General features: G+C 38.4%; 1 protein-coding gene across 1 annotated transcript in view; it reads left to right on the top strand.

Annotated features, from left to right (window-relative positions):
• Positions 1-17,622, top strand: part of MOV10L1 (Mov10 like RISC complex RNA helicase 1) — a 34,060-nt gene that overhangs the window by 7,039 nt on the left and 9,399 nt on the right. The window contains exons 5-16 of the mRNA XM_035893717.1: positions 2,108-2,248; positions 2,983-3,224; positions 3,353-3,548; positions 5,494-5,688; positions 6,367-6,481; positions 7,953-8,130; positions 8,762-8,832; positions 9,211-9,302; positions 10,020-10,078; positions 15,245-15,423; positions 15,935-16,081; positions 16,777-16,898. Coding sequence (XP_035749610.1) covers positions 2,108-2,248; positions 2,983-3,224; positions 3,353-3,548; positions 5,494-5,688; positions 6,367-6,481; positions 7,953-8,130; positions 8,762-8,832; positions 9,211-9,302; positions 10,020-10,078; positions 15,245-15,423; positions 15,935-16,081; positions 16,777-16,898 — 1,737 coding nt within the window. The remainder of the gene's footprint in view (positions 1-2,107; positions 2,249-2,982; positions 3,225-3,352; positions 3,549-5,493; positions 5,689-6,366; positions 6,482-7,952; positions 8,131-8,761; positions 8,833-9,210; positions 9,303-10,019; positions 10,079-15,244; positions 15,424-15,934; positions 16,082-16,776; positions 16,899-17,622) is intronic.

Here is a 17,622-nt window from a genome sequence, read left to right as displayed (position 1 = left end):
GCTGCCCCCCTGCAGTCCATGGAGGCCCACGGTGGAGCAGATCTCCACCTGTAGCCCATGGAGGACCCCACGCTGGAGCGGGTGGATGCCCAAAGGAAGAAGGCTGTGACCCCATGGGAAGCCTGCACCAGATCAGGTTCCTGGCAAGACTTTGTGGACCTGTGGGGGGAGGAGCCCACACTGAGGCACGTTTGCTGGCAGGACCTGTGGCCCTGCAGGGGACCCACACTGGAGCAGTCTGCTCCTGAGGGACTACACCCCTTGGGAGGGATGGACCCATGCTGGAGCAGTTCATGAAGAACTGTAGCCCGTGGGAAGGACTCACGTTGGAGAAGTTCATGGAGGACTGTCTCCCATGAGAGGGATCCCATGCTGGAGCAGGGGAGGAGTGTGAGAAGTCCTCCCCCTGAGGAGGAAGAAGTGGCAGAGACGTGTGATGAACTGACCCCCAGCCCTCCTTCCCATCCCCCGGCACTGCTGGGGGGAGTAGGTAGAGAAAACTGGGCGTGAAGTTGAGCCCAGGAAGAAGGGAGGGGTGGGGGGAAGGTGTTTTAATATTCATTGGGTTTTATCCTCTCCTTCTCTGATTTTGATTGGCAATAAATTAAATTAATTTCATCAAGCTGAGTCTGTTTTGCCCGTGATGGTAACTGGTGAATGATCTCTCCCTGTCCTTATCTCGACCCACGAGCCTCTTGGTCTACTTTTCTCACCCCTGTCCAGTTAAAAAGGGGAGTGGCACCTGGCATCCAGCCAGGGTCAAACCACCACACACTCTCAGTGCTAACGAGGCCTTGAAGCATTACCAAGTCCGATTCTGGAGGCCAAAAATAAGCTGTCAACCAATTGGAAAGTCCAAAGGAGAGCAAAAAGGACATTCTGATACCTCTCAAACATAGTCTTTGGGAGAACTTGCCTTGTTCAATCTCTAGGAAATACAGCTAAGGGCTGTACACATGTCTTCAAAGGAACTATGAAGAATGGAGTAAATTGTTTTCACTGGAGATGAGGGATACAATAGATTTAGATTGTACCTAGATGAAGCTTGAAGTGTTTACATCGCTTTGCATAACAGTATGATTTGTCACTTATTTTTTCAGTTGGACCTATTTTTAATGATCGATTTTATACAGAAAATTTTTACTAAAGCCAAGTTACAAAAGTAGACCTTAGGGTTGATTTTGCGGTTTCAGTGTATTTCCTACCTTATCAAAAAATTGAGGCAGCTTAAGCTGCAATGGGAGACATCTAGTGGGCTTTGCTAGTAAATAGATGTAGCTAATAAAGAACAGCTGCAGGCATTCTCTATGATATTAGATATTCTCTAGATATGATTAGGAACGCTTAGGGTTTGTAAATATTGGCGAGATTATTGAAACATTTCCAAGTTATTTTCATGCCACTTTATCTAACTTAATAGTTCCTTAATTGTAGAATAGAAACAAATTTTCAAATGCTTTCTACGGGTAGCTGACACTGAGAAGTTAGAGCTGTGGTCGCTGTCTCAGGCAGGGAAGAGGATGTGACTTCAGTTTCACAGGCATTTTTCATCAGTGGGATGTAGTAGTTTTTAAGGGTGCTTTTTGGCTTTCAGCTTTTTTTTTTTAATTTCTTCTTCAGTTTGCTGATTTCAGATTGTGGCAGTAAGCAGAAGCTGTAAGTGCTTGAGGTGCATGTTGAAATGCTTCCAGTCTAGTCATTTTATCTTTTAAGCTCCAGTGCTAATCAGGACTCTTGCTAAGGAGTTGCTCTGTTGTGTTCAGCTCCCAAAGAGATCCGTAACAACTTCAGTCACCGTTTGATTCAGCTCTTCAGCAAAGATTATCTAGCTTCTTAATCATTTTAGTCTTGTATCCAAAGCTTTATGCTGGTTTATTGTGCTGCTGACAAAAGGCTTGTTGTTTTTAATTTGCTGCTTAAATTAGTAAAGGCAGTCAAACTGTCTTGGAGGCATAAGTAGCTGAGAAGAAGTGAACCCTCTTGCGTGCTTCTTCCTAAATACTGTGACTGTGCTTTGGTATAGTGATTCTTAAACTTGTGCTGAATCAAAGATATTTTCCGAGTCTATTTGTGTTTCAAAATTGCTAACTAAAATTATTTTTTACAGAGAGTCTCGCTCTAATGGAGCCAATCTTGATGAGCCTTCTGAAAACTTAATGAGGGACAAAGGAGGGTTGGAAGTATCAAGAATGACTAATTTTGGAACTTTGAAGCAGGGGGAATCTAAAAGAATGATCATTTGGATAGAGTAAGCCTGTCTGTTCTAAGCTTGCTTTCTTTCCATCATTCCATAGTCTATAAACCTGCCTTGCATGCAGAAGCCTCTCATAGTTGAGCCTTGTGGTTCATGGTCTTCAAGTAACCGCTAAATGCTCTGGAACTAAAGAGAATTCTATATTGAATTTAATGTCTTTAGGATAGTCTTTTTATTGAGCATCTATCTTGCCAATAGTGCTCTGAGACTTCCCAGTCCTATGTCTCTTTTCAATCCTAATAAAATTAAAGTAAATGCTTTTACTTGTAAATATGTTTAATTTAAACTGCAGATACACTGTCAGAATCTTAAAACTAGAGGACTATTGCATACTCATGTATTAGAAGCAGAGCAGACTTTTTTCTTTTTTTTTTTTAACTTGAATGAGAGGCTCAAATGAAGTCGTACCTGAATACCCTCTATTTGTTGCTATGTGCTCTTTCCTAAGAGTTAGTTACCCAATGATAAATGTTAAGTAGCTTTTTTAAACACAGTATTTCTGTATGCTTCATATGGTAGTTGATATGACCTAGAAATATTAACAGGTAGCAGAGGTTCTAGTCCTCATGAGCTAGAAGCAGCAGTGCAATTTCTTTCTTATAGCTATTATGAAATAACAGTGAACTAACCTGCTACAGACGGTTGTATTTGTCTTCAGGTAGAATTAAGCTTCCCAAGAACACCAACTATGCATTTAATTATGTAATGAATTACATAACTACTTCTAGGAATAGAGGGAGTGTACCACAGTCCTTAATCAGCTGCAGATTAGCTGGATGGGTGAAAGACAAGCAATTCAGTTTTCAGATTCCTCAAAAATGTGAGAACAGTCCAGAAGCGTATCTGTCATCTTTTCCAATAAATCAAGAAAACCTCTCAAAAGCTGCAATTAATTCGTGTAACAACAGTGGAGGAACAACATATGAGTCATTGAATAATACCGCCTTTATGAAGAATGGAGTCATTCCAGGTACAGTGAAATGTTAACATTTGGATGCTGGTTAACTCCTCAGAAGACCTGTAGGTTTGTCTGAGAAGACTTGCCTATGCTAGCAATAGCAATTGTGGTGACAATTTATTATAATCTGTTTACTACAGAAGGAATTAATTCTCGGGATACAAATTTATCAAGGACAAAAGAAAACTTTTCCTTGGTGAAAGATGAAAATCTGCATAATGGAGAAAATGAACAAGGAGAAGATGTGGAACAACCAATAAAGCGTGTCAATATCACTGGAGAAATTGTCATACCACCAGGTGGAAGGACATTTGTAGTGGTCATATGCACAGCTGCGTAAGTATTTCTTCCCACTGATACATCTGACTGATACAATGAGAACAAGACAGAAAAATTGTCTTAACAGTTCCCTTATGCTGGGCACAACTAGTTCTCTTTGGTGTAGGGCAAAGTAAGCCAGTACATATTAGCAAATGATGTAGAAACATATGTTAGACCTTGAAAGTAGTTAGCATTTTAATGCTTGATTCTGAGTTTTGTCAAAAGAAAATGGTAGTAGTAAATGAAGACATACAGTGGGAGTAGATAACTTCTCTAAAAAAGACACAGTAAAGTGAAGATAATGCCTACAGCTGGCTATATTCTTTGCAGGAAACCCATTGCTCCATGAGCACTAGGGCTAATGCAGATTTCCTGAGAATTTTTGTGTTATGTCTGATATGTTTCTTCCAGTCTCAGTACCCTCATGTCATATTCATGTTCATACATGCCTTGATCTCAGGCTTCCCTATCATGTGATATTAAATGCAGGTTATGCGTTCTGAAACAAAAAAGCAAAAAGCTTTCTTCCTTGAAAGTGTAATTTATAGAGAAAGTGGTTTGCAGATCTTGGAAAACCCTTGAGAAACAAAAATACTTTGCTGTACAAAACATTTCATGGGTTTAGTTAAAAATAAAAAGTGTCTTTGTGTGAGCTCTTTCAGAATGAAAGTAGGAACCTCATGCTGGAAAGCTTACTTTTATGTACTTTTCAGTTACTTCCAGCTGTAGCTCTACAAATGCTGTGTACCACAACCATTGATTCTTACAATCATAATTTAAAAGTTGGGCAGGGGAAAACAAGGTCAAATTGTTTCATTCATCAGAGTAGCACTGCATTAACTGTCACACTACTTCTGTTACCATTTTAAATAGAGAGGCAAGGGGTAGAAATCTTCTTAGGAGGATGATTCAGCTGCAGTTTGAAAGATAAGCTGCAGGCATGGCCTGCCTTTGTGGAAAAAGATGTGTAGAAAGAACAACTTATATTTCACCGTAGAGCTGTAAATACCACAAAGTCTGAGAATCTTCTAATAATACAGAACAATCCACACAGAACTCCATGGGAGGCTGCAGCGCGAGTGTAACAAGTGCTTGCTGGCCACTTAAGAGGCCATACAGACTGCAAATCTAGACCGTAAGTCTGGATAGTGCAGTGTCTGCACTGAGTTCCTGTATCAGAGAAAACCAGGCTATAGCTCTAACCTGAACAGGTAGTGTTAGTTGGCATGAAAAAGTGGTATTCCTACCAAAGAGGAATCCCTCTGGGATGCTTTTGTTTCAGGCACATATTAACAGTGTTGGAATGTGTAGTTAGTGCTGAGGAGAGAATTGGGCTCTGGGTTGTGCTGAGATGAGTTCATTAAGGGATTTTTGAGCAGATGGTATGTGTTAGATCTTTTGTCTTAGGTTCGTTAGAAATCAATCTGAGGAAACTATTCCCTCTGATCTTTTCCCCTCTGTCACTCCCCAAGCACCACTTAAACATATAAAGTGCATTTTTCAGAAATAAAACATCTTTCTTTTTTTCTCCACTTGATGTGTTTACAGTTAGGGTTCAGTTCTGAGTAGCCTTAAGCAAGGTGGAGCAAAGCTTCCCTAACAGTGATGTGCTTCAGGTTCCTCTGATGGAAATGTTTGGCTAATGTTTTTCAGAAACAATAATTCCAAGATATTCCTTGTGGTAAAAGTATTAATTCTGCACCTAGTATATTGATGGGAGGGATTTTGCTCTTCACCCAAGCTCTTGATGAAATTGGGACTTTGGGGGGTTTTTTTCTAATTATTTATGATACCCGCATTAAACTCAGAGCGGGGAGTAAGTGGAGGAATTACCGTAAGTTAGCAGTTCTCATATGTTACTGAAATGAAAATGTACAATTTTATTTTAAAAAAACACAGCTGAGGAAAATAAAGTGTGAAAATGATTGTTTTTAAGAACATATCTTCTGCTTACTTGAAGAAATCCTGGGTACAGTAAAGAACTCCTGTTGCTCGGTTTTTCTGACTTTACTGTTGGACGCTATATTGAAGCCACTGTAACAAATGATGAAGAATTACTAATAGCACCTGTGGAACCATTTTCTCCAAGAAAGCCTAAAGTTATTCCAGAACCTCAGCCAAGGAAAATAACAGTGGTTGCCCCTAAGAACAGAAGGTACTGTGAATTAGAGCGAAAAATAACCGTTGCCTAATACTGCTCTATTTGGTATTGCTGTATCTGTTCTGTAATGGTTACCAAACAAAAGTGAAATTGGGAGAGTCTGTACATGTTTATATATGTATGTTGTAAACAAGATAATTGTGGGTATTACCGATAGGTAGTTTTAGTAATAAACTGCTTGATTTCTTTGTAGTTTGTTGAACAGCTCTTTCTACTATATAGTATGGTGATAAACAAGATAAACACTGTTGCATAGTAATCTACAAGTAACAATTGTGTTATTAAGAACAAAGGTGGAAAATCAGAAATAGTTTCTTAACTCCTCAAGCAACTTTGAAATCAATATCTAATGTTTTCCATCTTTCATTCGGAACTTTTCCTTTTGTGAGTAAGCTTCCATTACACTTACAGTATTTGCTTAGTTATAAAAATATCCCTAAATTGAAAAAGGAGATGCACAATGTTTTCAAATAACCTGTAACTTGAACACTTACCTTTCTTCCCAGTATAGCAAGCTTCTCAATTGTCACTTTGAAGGAATCATAGGGTCTGTCATGTGTCAGTGTGTGATTTGGTTGTATAGCTTCAATGATGTGGCATGTTAATTAGTGGGTTTTTTTACATATGTAATTTGAGAAAGATAAATGATATGTCATACATTTTTTGTTTTAGAAATCACAGAAAGCTCTTGCCAAGCTTTCTCCCGCACTATACCATACCAGATGAGTTAAGAAAATGTGTGGAACAGAAGTTAGACATACTGATGTTTCAGCCTCTCCTAGCAGAGGTATGCAAGTATAGGTTTATATAAGAAAATATATTTTATGTAAGTGTGTTTGTTCAAGCTGGCCTTAATTTAGCAAAAATGTGTAGTCCTTAGCGTAATATAAGATTATGTAATACTGTTATGAAGTAGACTTAAGACTTTAGTCTGTGTCCCGTAACTTCCGTGGGTTTCAGTGTGTCACAGAATCAAAGTTTACAAGAGCACAAAAGGGTAAACGTGAAAAACTTAAAAGCAGAAGTATACTGGGGCAGGGGGGATATTACAGAAGCTGCACAAAGATTCCTTTTCACTCTCACTTTCTAGGTATCATCAGAAAGGAGATTTTGGGGTGTCAGAACAGTAGTCCAGCCATTGTTTCATAACAAATGAAAGCAGAAGTTCTTAAGTTCCTGCAGTAACAGAGGATTTGTTCTTGGTTGTTCAAAACTTTTTTTTTTTTAAAATCCTCAAATTTAATTCACTATGACTTGTTCAAATACTTCCCGCAAGTATAGCGATTTCAGAATACATTAAAAATAAAAAAACAACTGAAGTCTAACAAGAATATTACAGTGATTCCTTTTCCAAAACTTTGTCCTGATTTGTGGTAGAACATTGCTGCAATTCACTTTTTTCCCCACCCCCTAACTTTCTAAGTACTTATAAACTGAGGGGCTGATACTTAATTTTTCACAAATGTAAAAGGCTATGTTGTCTGCTTTCTAAACAGCTCACACAAAACCTGAGGTCACAGCATTAAGGTAGCAGGTTAGTGATCCCCTCTCAAAAAGATAAAACTCTCTAGTATTTGAAATATTTGTATACTGAAAGCCTGCCATTAGTGATAACCTTTTTTTTTTTCTTTTTTACCACACCTTAAATTCTGTCTGGTACTGGTGACTGTTTTAAGTCTGCTCCAGAAAGCACTGCTTGTTTGCCTTGTATTTGAGTGAGAAGATACCAGATAGAAAGCATTCTGTGCTATCAGTCATTGTTTAGATAGAGCTATGTGCTGTTGGAGAATACCTCTTCAGTGAGATGCATTAAGCTCTGAGGGAGAAAGTTCACAGTCTTTCAGCTTGCCATAAGTTGTATCATCATCAGCCAGGGCCAACACTGACATGACTCCCTCTCTTCACCCTTCGCTGCCCAGAGTACCTAGATGTTATGCATTGTGGGATTGCTGAGCATAGAAATCAGTTTGTAGGACTGCCCCTGAATTCAGATGTTGAAACTGCCATTGCAGTAGGGAGAGACTTGGTTGACTGTTCAGCTGACTGGCTGTTGTATCTGAGCCCCATTGACTATACTAATTCTGCTTTGACTACTGGGGAGTTTAAAATTTGTGTATAGATACATGTATTTAGGTGCCTTACTTGGCAACCATTTGCTGTGCAGTCTGTCGTAAGAGGTGTTTCGTATGTTAAGAATAGTGGGTTCCATATCGTAGTGTAGAAGTTACAACAATAATGTGTACTGTTCTGTTTTTCAGCATCTTAATCTAGATAATTATAAAGCAAACTTTTCTACTCTCTTGTGGCTTGAAGAGATCCATGCAGAAATGGAGATAAAAGACTTTAACATGAGTGGGGTTACTTTGAAAAGGAGTGGGAACTTGTTAGTGTTGGAAGTGCCAGGAGTGGAAGAGGGCAGACCTCACCTGATTGCAGGTAGTAATTCATGTGAGATAAAGCCAAATAGCATGTTGACCAATATTTTCAGTGCAATACAAACTCCATTGCTTATTTATTTAAAGAACTCATTCACATATTTGAACACAAGGTTATTCATCTAGGCAGCTAGACAGGTGAACTGCGCTGTTAGTGTCAGTGTGAGTCTTGCGGTGGCTGCTGTCTGAAGCAGCGTTGCATGTGTCTGTTTTTATGCATGTTCCAATACTTCAGGATTTTTCATGTACAAAAATTAGTGGGGCTTTCAGCAAAAATAAACTGTGCAATGTAGTAATTAAAAAAGACAACAGGTTTATCAAAAGCAAAAGCTGGGGAAGTAGTTAAAATTTAATTCAGAATCTCAAATATATAATATACAAGATACTGTTTCCAGGAGGTGTTGTCTGTTGGTGTCAATATTAAATGCCTTTTTAAAAAGTAGTATACAACTTCATATGACATTTCAGAACAGGTACTCATGAATACAGCAAGTTTGCTGAAGTTAGTTAGCATGTTTTACCCTGCAAATTCCTAGTTTAACTATGCAGAAGAGGAAGAAATTAAGCACTGCAGTAAGAATTTTACTATTCCTTGTAACCGTATGTTGCCTTTTGACTTTGTTTACAATTAGGTGATAAGGTGATACTGAAAAGTCGGGTCTACTCTGAGCATATAATAGAGTACGTTGCCTATATTACTGAGGTAAGCAAGGTATATCTCCTGTTAAAAATACTGTGATCCTCAAGTTTCAGAGGGGAAGCTGAAAGTTCATGGAATTACAGACTAGTTTAGCCTGACTTTTGAGAAGCTAGATTTGTTTTATCTACATTCTGAGTGGTGATTTTGTATTTTTACTGTCTGTCTTGAAGATGTCAGCTTCCATGTTCTTTCTAGATTATAATCTTTACCTACTCTGAAAGCACTCATAACATAATCTAGTTATGTGATCTGTTGACAGCAGGTAAATCTAAGTGTTCTTTTTGGAGGTGATGAGGGGGTTCAGTGCTTTCAGAGATGCTTCTTTGTGTTTAAAATACTAAACCTTCATCACTAAACTGACTTTTTTATCCTTGCAAACAGATATGTAATGGGGATGTTATGCTGAAATGTAATGAAGACTTTGAACAGGCTTACAACTTGGAACCCATGGATGTGGAGTTTGTTCATTGCAGGTATTTTTTTGTTTCCAAAAACTGCATTCAGTGATTCCTCTAATAAAGTGACTTAAAATATACGTGATTCTCAATTGATTGTTTAGGAGGATACAAATAGGAGGACATCGTTAGGATCTTGCAGATTCTTTCACCTCTTTTTTTGGTAAAAGACTGCAACTGTAGTCACAATGTAAAAAGAATTCTTGTCTTAAGTCTCTCTAAATGATCACACCAATGCCAGGCAGTGAAATGGTGGGGGGACTGAGGTGGGGTGGTTTGGGGTTTGTTTTTTCTGTTTTTTTAAGAAAAAAATATGGCTGTAAAACTATGCAAAAAAGAAAAAAATGCTGATATTAACCACCCACTCACTTTTGTTTTATTCCTGGTATGTTACTATCTATACAGAGTTCCTTAATCTTCTTTGTAAAATCAGCTTTGTGGAGAATTTCCTTGAAAGACTAAGTCTCGAATACCAGGCCATTGTTGTCTCACTGAAGAGCTAGAAAATATATGTATCAGTAGTATTCATAGCAAAGCTGTTGGTTTACACTTCTGCAGCGTGTTTCTTGACAGATGTGTCTTAAAAAAAAAAAACGGGGGTTTTATATAAAAACTCCTATTTTTATATGCACTGGTACATAGTAAAAAATACCGGATACCTTGTAGGTGTATGCTGTTGTAGTTTATGGAAATGTAAGCTTTTACTTAATATACAAATTTGTATTCTGGTAACAGGATTACTAGCAGACGATGTCACTTGGCAATTGAGCAAGCTATCTACCTGGGTGAAAAAGGTAAGCTTCAGTTGCCTTAAGCTGTCTAGAGGAGTTTGTTTATGGGGAGTCTTGTGCTTTATATTGCTTTGACATCAGGACATACTGAGAAGAATGCATTGTAATTTGTTCTTAGAGGAGTTTTTTGTATTTTTTTTTTTTTTTTTAAACAACTCTCTGAATCTAGAGTAGGTGTCATCAGAATGATTTCATTTGTTGGCCATCACAGGGAGAGGAGTGGAAACAAACTTATGTGAACTGTTTGAGCCAATAAGAACTGTAGAAATCATACTGTTGTAATAATAGCAAGTGAAATGGCAGTGTTTTGTGTTACCTTAGAATTCATTTAAAAGCACTGACTTTCTGTTTTATGGTTGAGTAGAATGATCTATATGAATTTCACGCAGGTCTTTCTTTAGCACTTTTATGTTAGTTCTCATAAACCAATTCTGGCAACTCAGAGCAAGCTGATATATCAGCAGCAATGTTAATCAGTGAAACGTGCAAAGTGTTTGTGTGGCTTTCAAATTCTCTACTGTCTCTTTCTTTTCTAAATGTGAAGTGTTGTTTCCGGAAAGGCTTGTCTTACAATCACCACAAACTATCAAGACCCAGAATACTACTGAGTATTGTGTTGCTGATGATGGCCTTGTACAATGTTCCCAGCAGGAAAGTAAGGTATCTATCCTGTAAATGTTCCTTAAAATGCTAAATACCATTCAGCTTGGTAACCGATATCTACTGTACAGCTATTGTTAGAAAGGAATTGCATAATGGAGTATCGAATCAAAGCTGTATTCTACTGCTTTTGAATGACAGAAGTTTTTGTCTGCTGCCTGGGGAAAGGGGATTTTGATAACTGATAACTACTAAGCTAACACTCCCATCTCAAATCTAAAGTGCTTACGAAAAAACTGTATGATTATAATTGGAATTGTCAGATTTGCCTTAGACTAGTTTACGTAGCTAACTGTTGAGTAGATACTTAAGTCCTGTCACTGTGGCAGGAAATAACTTTGTGATAGATGGTAATCATCCTGTTCTGAGTAGATTTACCCAGGTTTCTTAATTGCTAGTTAAATTATATGCAGAAAATCCATCCACAGCCTCTGCATAACCTGTGCTTCACCACCTTTCCACTCAAGATTTTTCCTAATTCCCAGTATGAATCTTCCACCTGCAGCTTGTGGATGTGGTCCATTGTTAAATCATATGTTGTGACTACAAAGAGGAGTTTGTCTCATTTTTTTTGTAACTCTTGATTTGAGCCATTGTGGGCTATTAGACAGCCTCTTCACCTCCTCGTGGCCAAACTAAAAAGCCAAGCTCTCTCAGACTCTCCAGTTCTTAACAAGAATATGATACTGGCTTGTATACAGTTCTAGCATCCGCAGTAGCCCAGGATCCTGAAGAGAGCCTAAGGATTGCTGCTCAGTCAGTGTATTCTTTGCCTATATTGGTTCACACAGTTACTCAGTCCCAGGTGTGGCACTTTCCACTTCTCCTTACTGAATTTCATGAGTTTTCTGTTGGCTCTGTTGCCAAGTTTCTCATGGTCCCTCTGAACTGAAGATGATGCACCATCAGGCGGTTGTGTTTTCTGCAGATTTGTCAAGAGTGTTATTTGGTCTCATCCTAGTCATTGGTGAAGATACTGAATAATGCTGGTCCCGACTACAACCCTGGCGTTCTTAGCTTTTGACCAGCTTCCAGCTGAATATCAGACTATTGATTAATGCTCTTTGAGCCTAGCAGTTCAGCCAATTTTCAACTCATCTAACTGTCTGTTGTTCTAGCTAATATGTCCTCAGGCTACAAGTAAGAATGATGTAGTAAGTAAACAGTTTAAAAAGCTTTGCTGAGGTCAAGGAGTATTACACCGACTTCTTTGCTTTTGTCCACATAATAGTCTCTTCATCGTAGAGGAAAATCAGGTTGGTCATGAAAGGTCTTCCCCTTGGTTTAGCCATGTTGACTATTCCTGGTCACCTTTTTTTCCAGTCACGTGAAAGACATGGAATCCAGAGCGATGTGCTTTATGATATTCTCAAGGTCTGGAGTGAAGCTGACAAGCTGTAGTTCCCCAGGTCCTCCTTAAATTGGAGCAATATTAGCATTTTTCCTGCTCTCAGAGACATATCCTGCCTTGTCATGATTATTTTTTTATTGTAGGTAATAGGCAGCAGTGTCCACAGTCGTATCAGCGTGGTGAATCACATCTACCCTATCCAGTGTCTCTAAGCAGTTTGTAGCATAGTCCTCCCCTTCTGTTACTTGTCCCTTTCCTTCCCATGGGACATTCTTTTCCTATTGTCCATCAATACATTTTCTTCTTTTATCCATCTGTGAGCCTCCATGATCCTTGAATTGTCTCTCTTCTACCACAACATTTGCTAATCCCTTCTTATTACTCTATTCTGCCACACTTTAGCTCAAGCTGTACTTTGGTCTATTTGACCTTCCTGATTTTGTCCAACTGTCCAATAAATGGTTTTATATTTTGCCTGTCTTTGTTTCTGCTTGTAATAAGCTTTTTATAAATTCATCAAGAAGCTACAAGCTTAGCTAAGCAGGCCTTCTGTTGAAATTCCCAGTGATCTTATGCAATGGGATGGTTTGTTTACAATGTCTCACTAAGCAACTTTTAGCTCTGCTGGGCACCTTTTTCCCCATGTGGTAGCTTCCCAGAGGATTTTGCCGGGTGATTTCTTACAGAAACTGAGACTTGTTCTAGAAGGGCCAGAGTTCTGACTCCACTGCTTTACTGTCTTAGCCTTCTTCCAATCTTGCAACCTCTGCAAGAAAAGCTGGTACATGGTTACATGTTCTTTCCTGTATGTGAGCAGCAAGTCCAATAGAGTGTTCTGTCTGATCAATATGTCAGCCATTTATGTTAGGAAGCTGTCACCACCTCAGTCTAGAAATCCTGGACATTCTTATGCAATGGGATGGTTTGTTTACAATGTCTCATGGACATTTACTGGGTGAGTTGCAACAGGTGTGTGAATGATTGAAATCTCCAGGAAGCTGCACAGCCTGTGATCAGGACACTGATGCCAGTCATTTGTCAGACGCCTTATCCGTGTTGTCTTCTTTTTGGTGGGGATTTGTTACAGACCACCAGACAGTGTTGCTCTGATCCATCCTCCTGTGGTAACAACTCGGACACATCTCTGGTTTTGCAGTTAATAATGTGCAGTCAAGTTGCTCCTGCACATAAACCTAGAGCTGTGCTAGTGAGAGCAGCAGCACAGCTAGTTACTGTTCTGCAAGATGCCTGCTTCTGCTGGGGCTTTTCTGTTGGACTAGAAGGATGGTGGAGAACATCACCTGGACCCCTCATGCTTACCCCAGAGCTATATCATCCTCCCCTTGGTCTATTCAAGGTGTCACTAATACCACATGGGTAAGCAGCAAAGGGAGTAGTCAGAAGGACTAGATGAGCCTTGCAGTCTTTCCATGACATCCTGGCTCTGGGGAAGCAGCAAACATCTCTGGATGATACCTCTGTCCTGTACAGGAAGGAGTAATCAACCTCTAACGCTCATCACATCACTGGATTAGGATCAGTATTATTAAGATGATTGAAGCATCTGGTTCAGAACCTTGCAAACACCACATTCCCTACAAGCAGTTTTCTCCCATGCTGCAATCCGAAACAGGTATCATCTTGTTTAGTGGTATGGAATGCGAATGTTAGCTTTTGTGGAAGGAAACAAGTTATTTGGCCGTGGCCTCAAAATCTGAGCCTGCAAAGTATTAGTGAAAGAAATGTTTAACATATGCCAAACTTTTAGAAATCTTAAATTTAAGGTGGGAATTCCTACCACCTTCTTCTACTACTCTTATCTTTTGTCTTCACAGCAGACTCTATTTAATGGGATAATGCTATTTAATGGGAAAAATTAAAACCTAGCAACTTGAAAAGTGTTAGTGAAGATAGTTGCCTGTCATCTTAAAGTTATAAATGTATTTATTTTCACTTGCTGTTTTCAGGTCAAAGAACTGGCAAAATGCATGGCATCAAGGGAGATGAACATAACAGATGTGATGAGAGTAGCTGCACAAACAAGCCAGCTTGGTATACTTTAATACATTATATTCAAGTATAGACAGTTAAGGGTTGCAATCACTTCAGTAAACCAGGGCTGAGTAACATACGTTTTAGATGTCCTCATGCTCTGTCTTTTAAAGACAAATTCTAGAACAGTACTAGCAGGACATTTAATTGGAGTCTTTTCTGTGGATTACTTAAACATCTCCAGTTCATAGAATCGTAGAATGGTTTGGGTTGGAAGGGACCTTAAAAACCATACAGTGCAACCCCCCTGCTGTCGGCAGGGATGCCTTCCACTAAATCAGGTTGCTAAAAGCTCCATCCAGCTTGGTCTTGAACGCTTCCAGGGAGGGGGCAGCAAATATCTAGTGATAATGTTTTGTACTCAGTATAATTTCCCAGTCATGTACTGTTAAATTTTTGGTCATGCTCAAAGTTTCCAATTTGTTACTGGGATGCTGTGTCTCATCCTTGGGATAGTGACTTCAGCAAAGGTGCTAAAACTGTAGAAAAGTTTTCAGAAAGCCCAGATCATTCCTATGCTTTTCTGGAAAGTGTGATTTTTAAATATCAGTGTACGTGATTGCCAAAGAGGGTGATTTTATCACTTTGTAGCAATAGGATGCCTAAAGCAATATGGAATGGATTACCTGGAATGCACTTCTGTCCAAGGGTTAGTAAGATTCTGCTGTGGAAAGCTAAAACTAGACTAATTCAGACAGGATTAAGAAAAATAATTTCTGTGGTCGTGACTACTGTGGTCATGTAGTACTGGTACTATCCCTGAAGTACCAGTTACTGAAAGTTACTGAAACTTTGCTGTCCTAGGACAAAAAAGTGAGCTTGATGCTAAAATTACTGAACAGAGTTTTCTAGATTGTTGGGTTACATAAACATAGTCCTTTTCTGGCCTTCAATTTTATTAAAGATACAGTACACTTCTGAAATATTAATGGCACATTTTCTACATGCTATTCTATGAAATCAGAATTTTTGAGAAATTCATTAGTTGTTAACACATAAGGAGAATGAAATTTTTTTTGAAGCATAATGTTAATTGGAATTGCTTTAATCTATGTATGTTAAAAATATTTATTTGGAGTTTTAATATATGCTTATCTTGATCATAGTTGGTCAAACTGTGACACTTAAACAGAGAGCTGGTGAATTTTTCAATCCTATGCTGAATGAGCAACAGAAACTGGCAGTGAAAAGGATACTGAGTGGCGAATGTCGTCCAACCCCTTATGTACTCTTTGGACCACCAGGAACTGGAAAAACAGTAACAGTAATTGAAGCTATTTTACAGGTAATGGTGGGTGACAAATCAGTCATCTCTAATTTTTTTCAGTGTTGGAACACTTACAGTAGTTCTGTAAGTACCATTATATTTTTTTCCCAAGGAGTTCTCAAAATACTCTTTTTAAGACTCTTTTCTATAGCTTCATGAAAGAGGAAAGATCTTCATATGGATTTAACAGAATTCCTGAATGGCTTATTTTCAAGTCTTCTTGGGTTTGACTTTAAAGCTTCAGTGAACAGTACCTAACTTGTGATTCCAGTAGTGTATAATATATTAATGAAGCACAGGTATACATTAATGATAACCGTGAATTAATTCTGCTGTTGATACACTCAGTTTGAGAGTACTTAGTCATGACTGTCAAGACTAGTGTTCTTGAACTGCAAAAGGATGGATTAATTTAACGTGTATGCAAACTCTTCTGGGGTTCTGTATTCAGTGAAATAAAATGGGTATGTTTGAGCTATTGTTACTTCTCTAAATAACCTTTTCTTAATGTCCATCTTCTTTAATGTAGATACATTATACTCTACCAGATAGTCGAATTTTGGTTTGTGCACCATCAAATGCTGCAACAGATCTCATTTGCTTGCGGTTGCATCAAAGCAAGCTGTTAAAACCGGGAGCTATGGTCCGAGTTAATGCTACCTTCAGGTCAGAAGAGGTAAATATTACAGATTTCTGCCTGTTAATATTTCCATTTGAATATTTTGATTTAAAATACTGATTTAGTAATGTAACTGTCAGTGGTTATTAGGTTGGTTAGGCTTGTTTAGGATCCCAGGTACGAACAGGTTACTTCAGCTTTTCCAGGAGATTAACTGGAAAATGTTGATCGTGGTCCTTGATTTGATTGTAAGAGCATGGAATCTTAACCTTTCTTGCAGTGCCTAACTCCACAAGCAGCACATAGAGTATCAGTGGGATTTCTAACGTCGTAACATGCTTTGACTTACAAAGCAGTCTTAAAATCAGTTACTGAAGTCAAGCCTCTGTCTCCAAATTAAGACTACGTACACAGAAAATTAAGCAAGTAGGATTGTAATCTTTATACAGTACACACACATTGTGTGTGCATTTTATATATATGTATATATTTATGTACATATATGTGTGTGTGTATGAAACATCCATATGTTCAATTTAGATCCTTACAATAAAGAAGACACAGATGCCTTGCATATGTCCTACTTTGTTTAGGCAAACTAATGAAGAATTCATTTTGGTGTATGAATGGGTCTAAATCTAAGTGTTTTGCTCTGTTTCTAGAATAGTTTCAGTGGGCTTTCTTTATTCACATTAAAACATTTCGGTTTAGAGCGGCATTTTGTTTTACAAAATACCTTTTTGTTTCTGCAGCAAATTGATGATATGGTGAAACCTTACTGCAGAGTTGGTGATGATATTCGGAAAGCATTGTGGTTCAGGATAATAATTACCACATGCAGCAGTGCAGGAATGCTTTATCAAACAGAAATACGGTAGAGTACTATAGATGGGACTACCGCTGAGATAGCTGGATGCTTTCAGATACCCTCTGTACTGTAACTTGAGCTATCTTAATACAGTTTATTGCATGTGCCTCTATTCTGAAATTGTCTTCTTAGCAAACTACGTGACTTTAGTAATGTTTCAGCAGACTTTCTCAATGGTAAATTTAAGAATTATTGTGAATAATGTTAAACGTTTTTGACCCTTAACTTCTCCTCCACTACCAGTGGGAGCCTTGGAAATGATACTGCTGTTCACAATCATTTTAGCTCAGAATTATTATCACACTAAAAATTATATTCTATTTGGTTTTTTATCAAGTCACCTTTACTAACTTGTAAACAACCACCGTGTCAGGTGCTTTTAGCTAAAGAGTCCTCTGATTTTGCTTTTCAACTTTGTAAAAGGACACTCTGAAGCCTAGCTGGCTTGAGATGTTTGGTAGAAACAAAGCCTGTGGTTTGTCTTTGCTACACCAAGTCCATTGTTCTAATTAAATAGCTGAAGGAAATGGAGAGTAAGGAAAGCTTTTCTAAGTGTCTTAACCTTGGTATAAGCAATGCTTTCATTAAGATAACCAGTACTTGTGTATACTGGGAGTATGTAAGCAAAATCAAAGATTACAAATTAAAGTTACTGGGTTTTTTCTATATTGAGTGTTGAAAATATCCATCTTTGCTCTGTCTGTATGGACTTGCCTGGCACACTTGACAA

This window comes from Egretta garzetta, unplaced genomic scaffold, assembly GCF_000687185.1.
Source record: "Egretta garzetta isolate BGI_Z169 unplaced genomic scaffold, ASM68718v1 scaffold64, whole genome shotgun sequence".
Lineage (NCBI taxonomy): Eukaryota > Metazoa > Chordata > Aves > Pelecaniformes > Ardeidae > Egretta > Egretta garzetta.
This window is presented reverse-complemented; position numbering and strand designations above follow the sequence as displayed.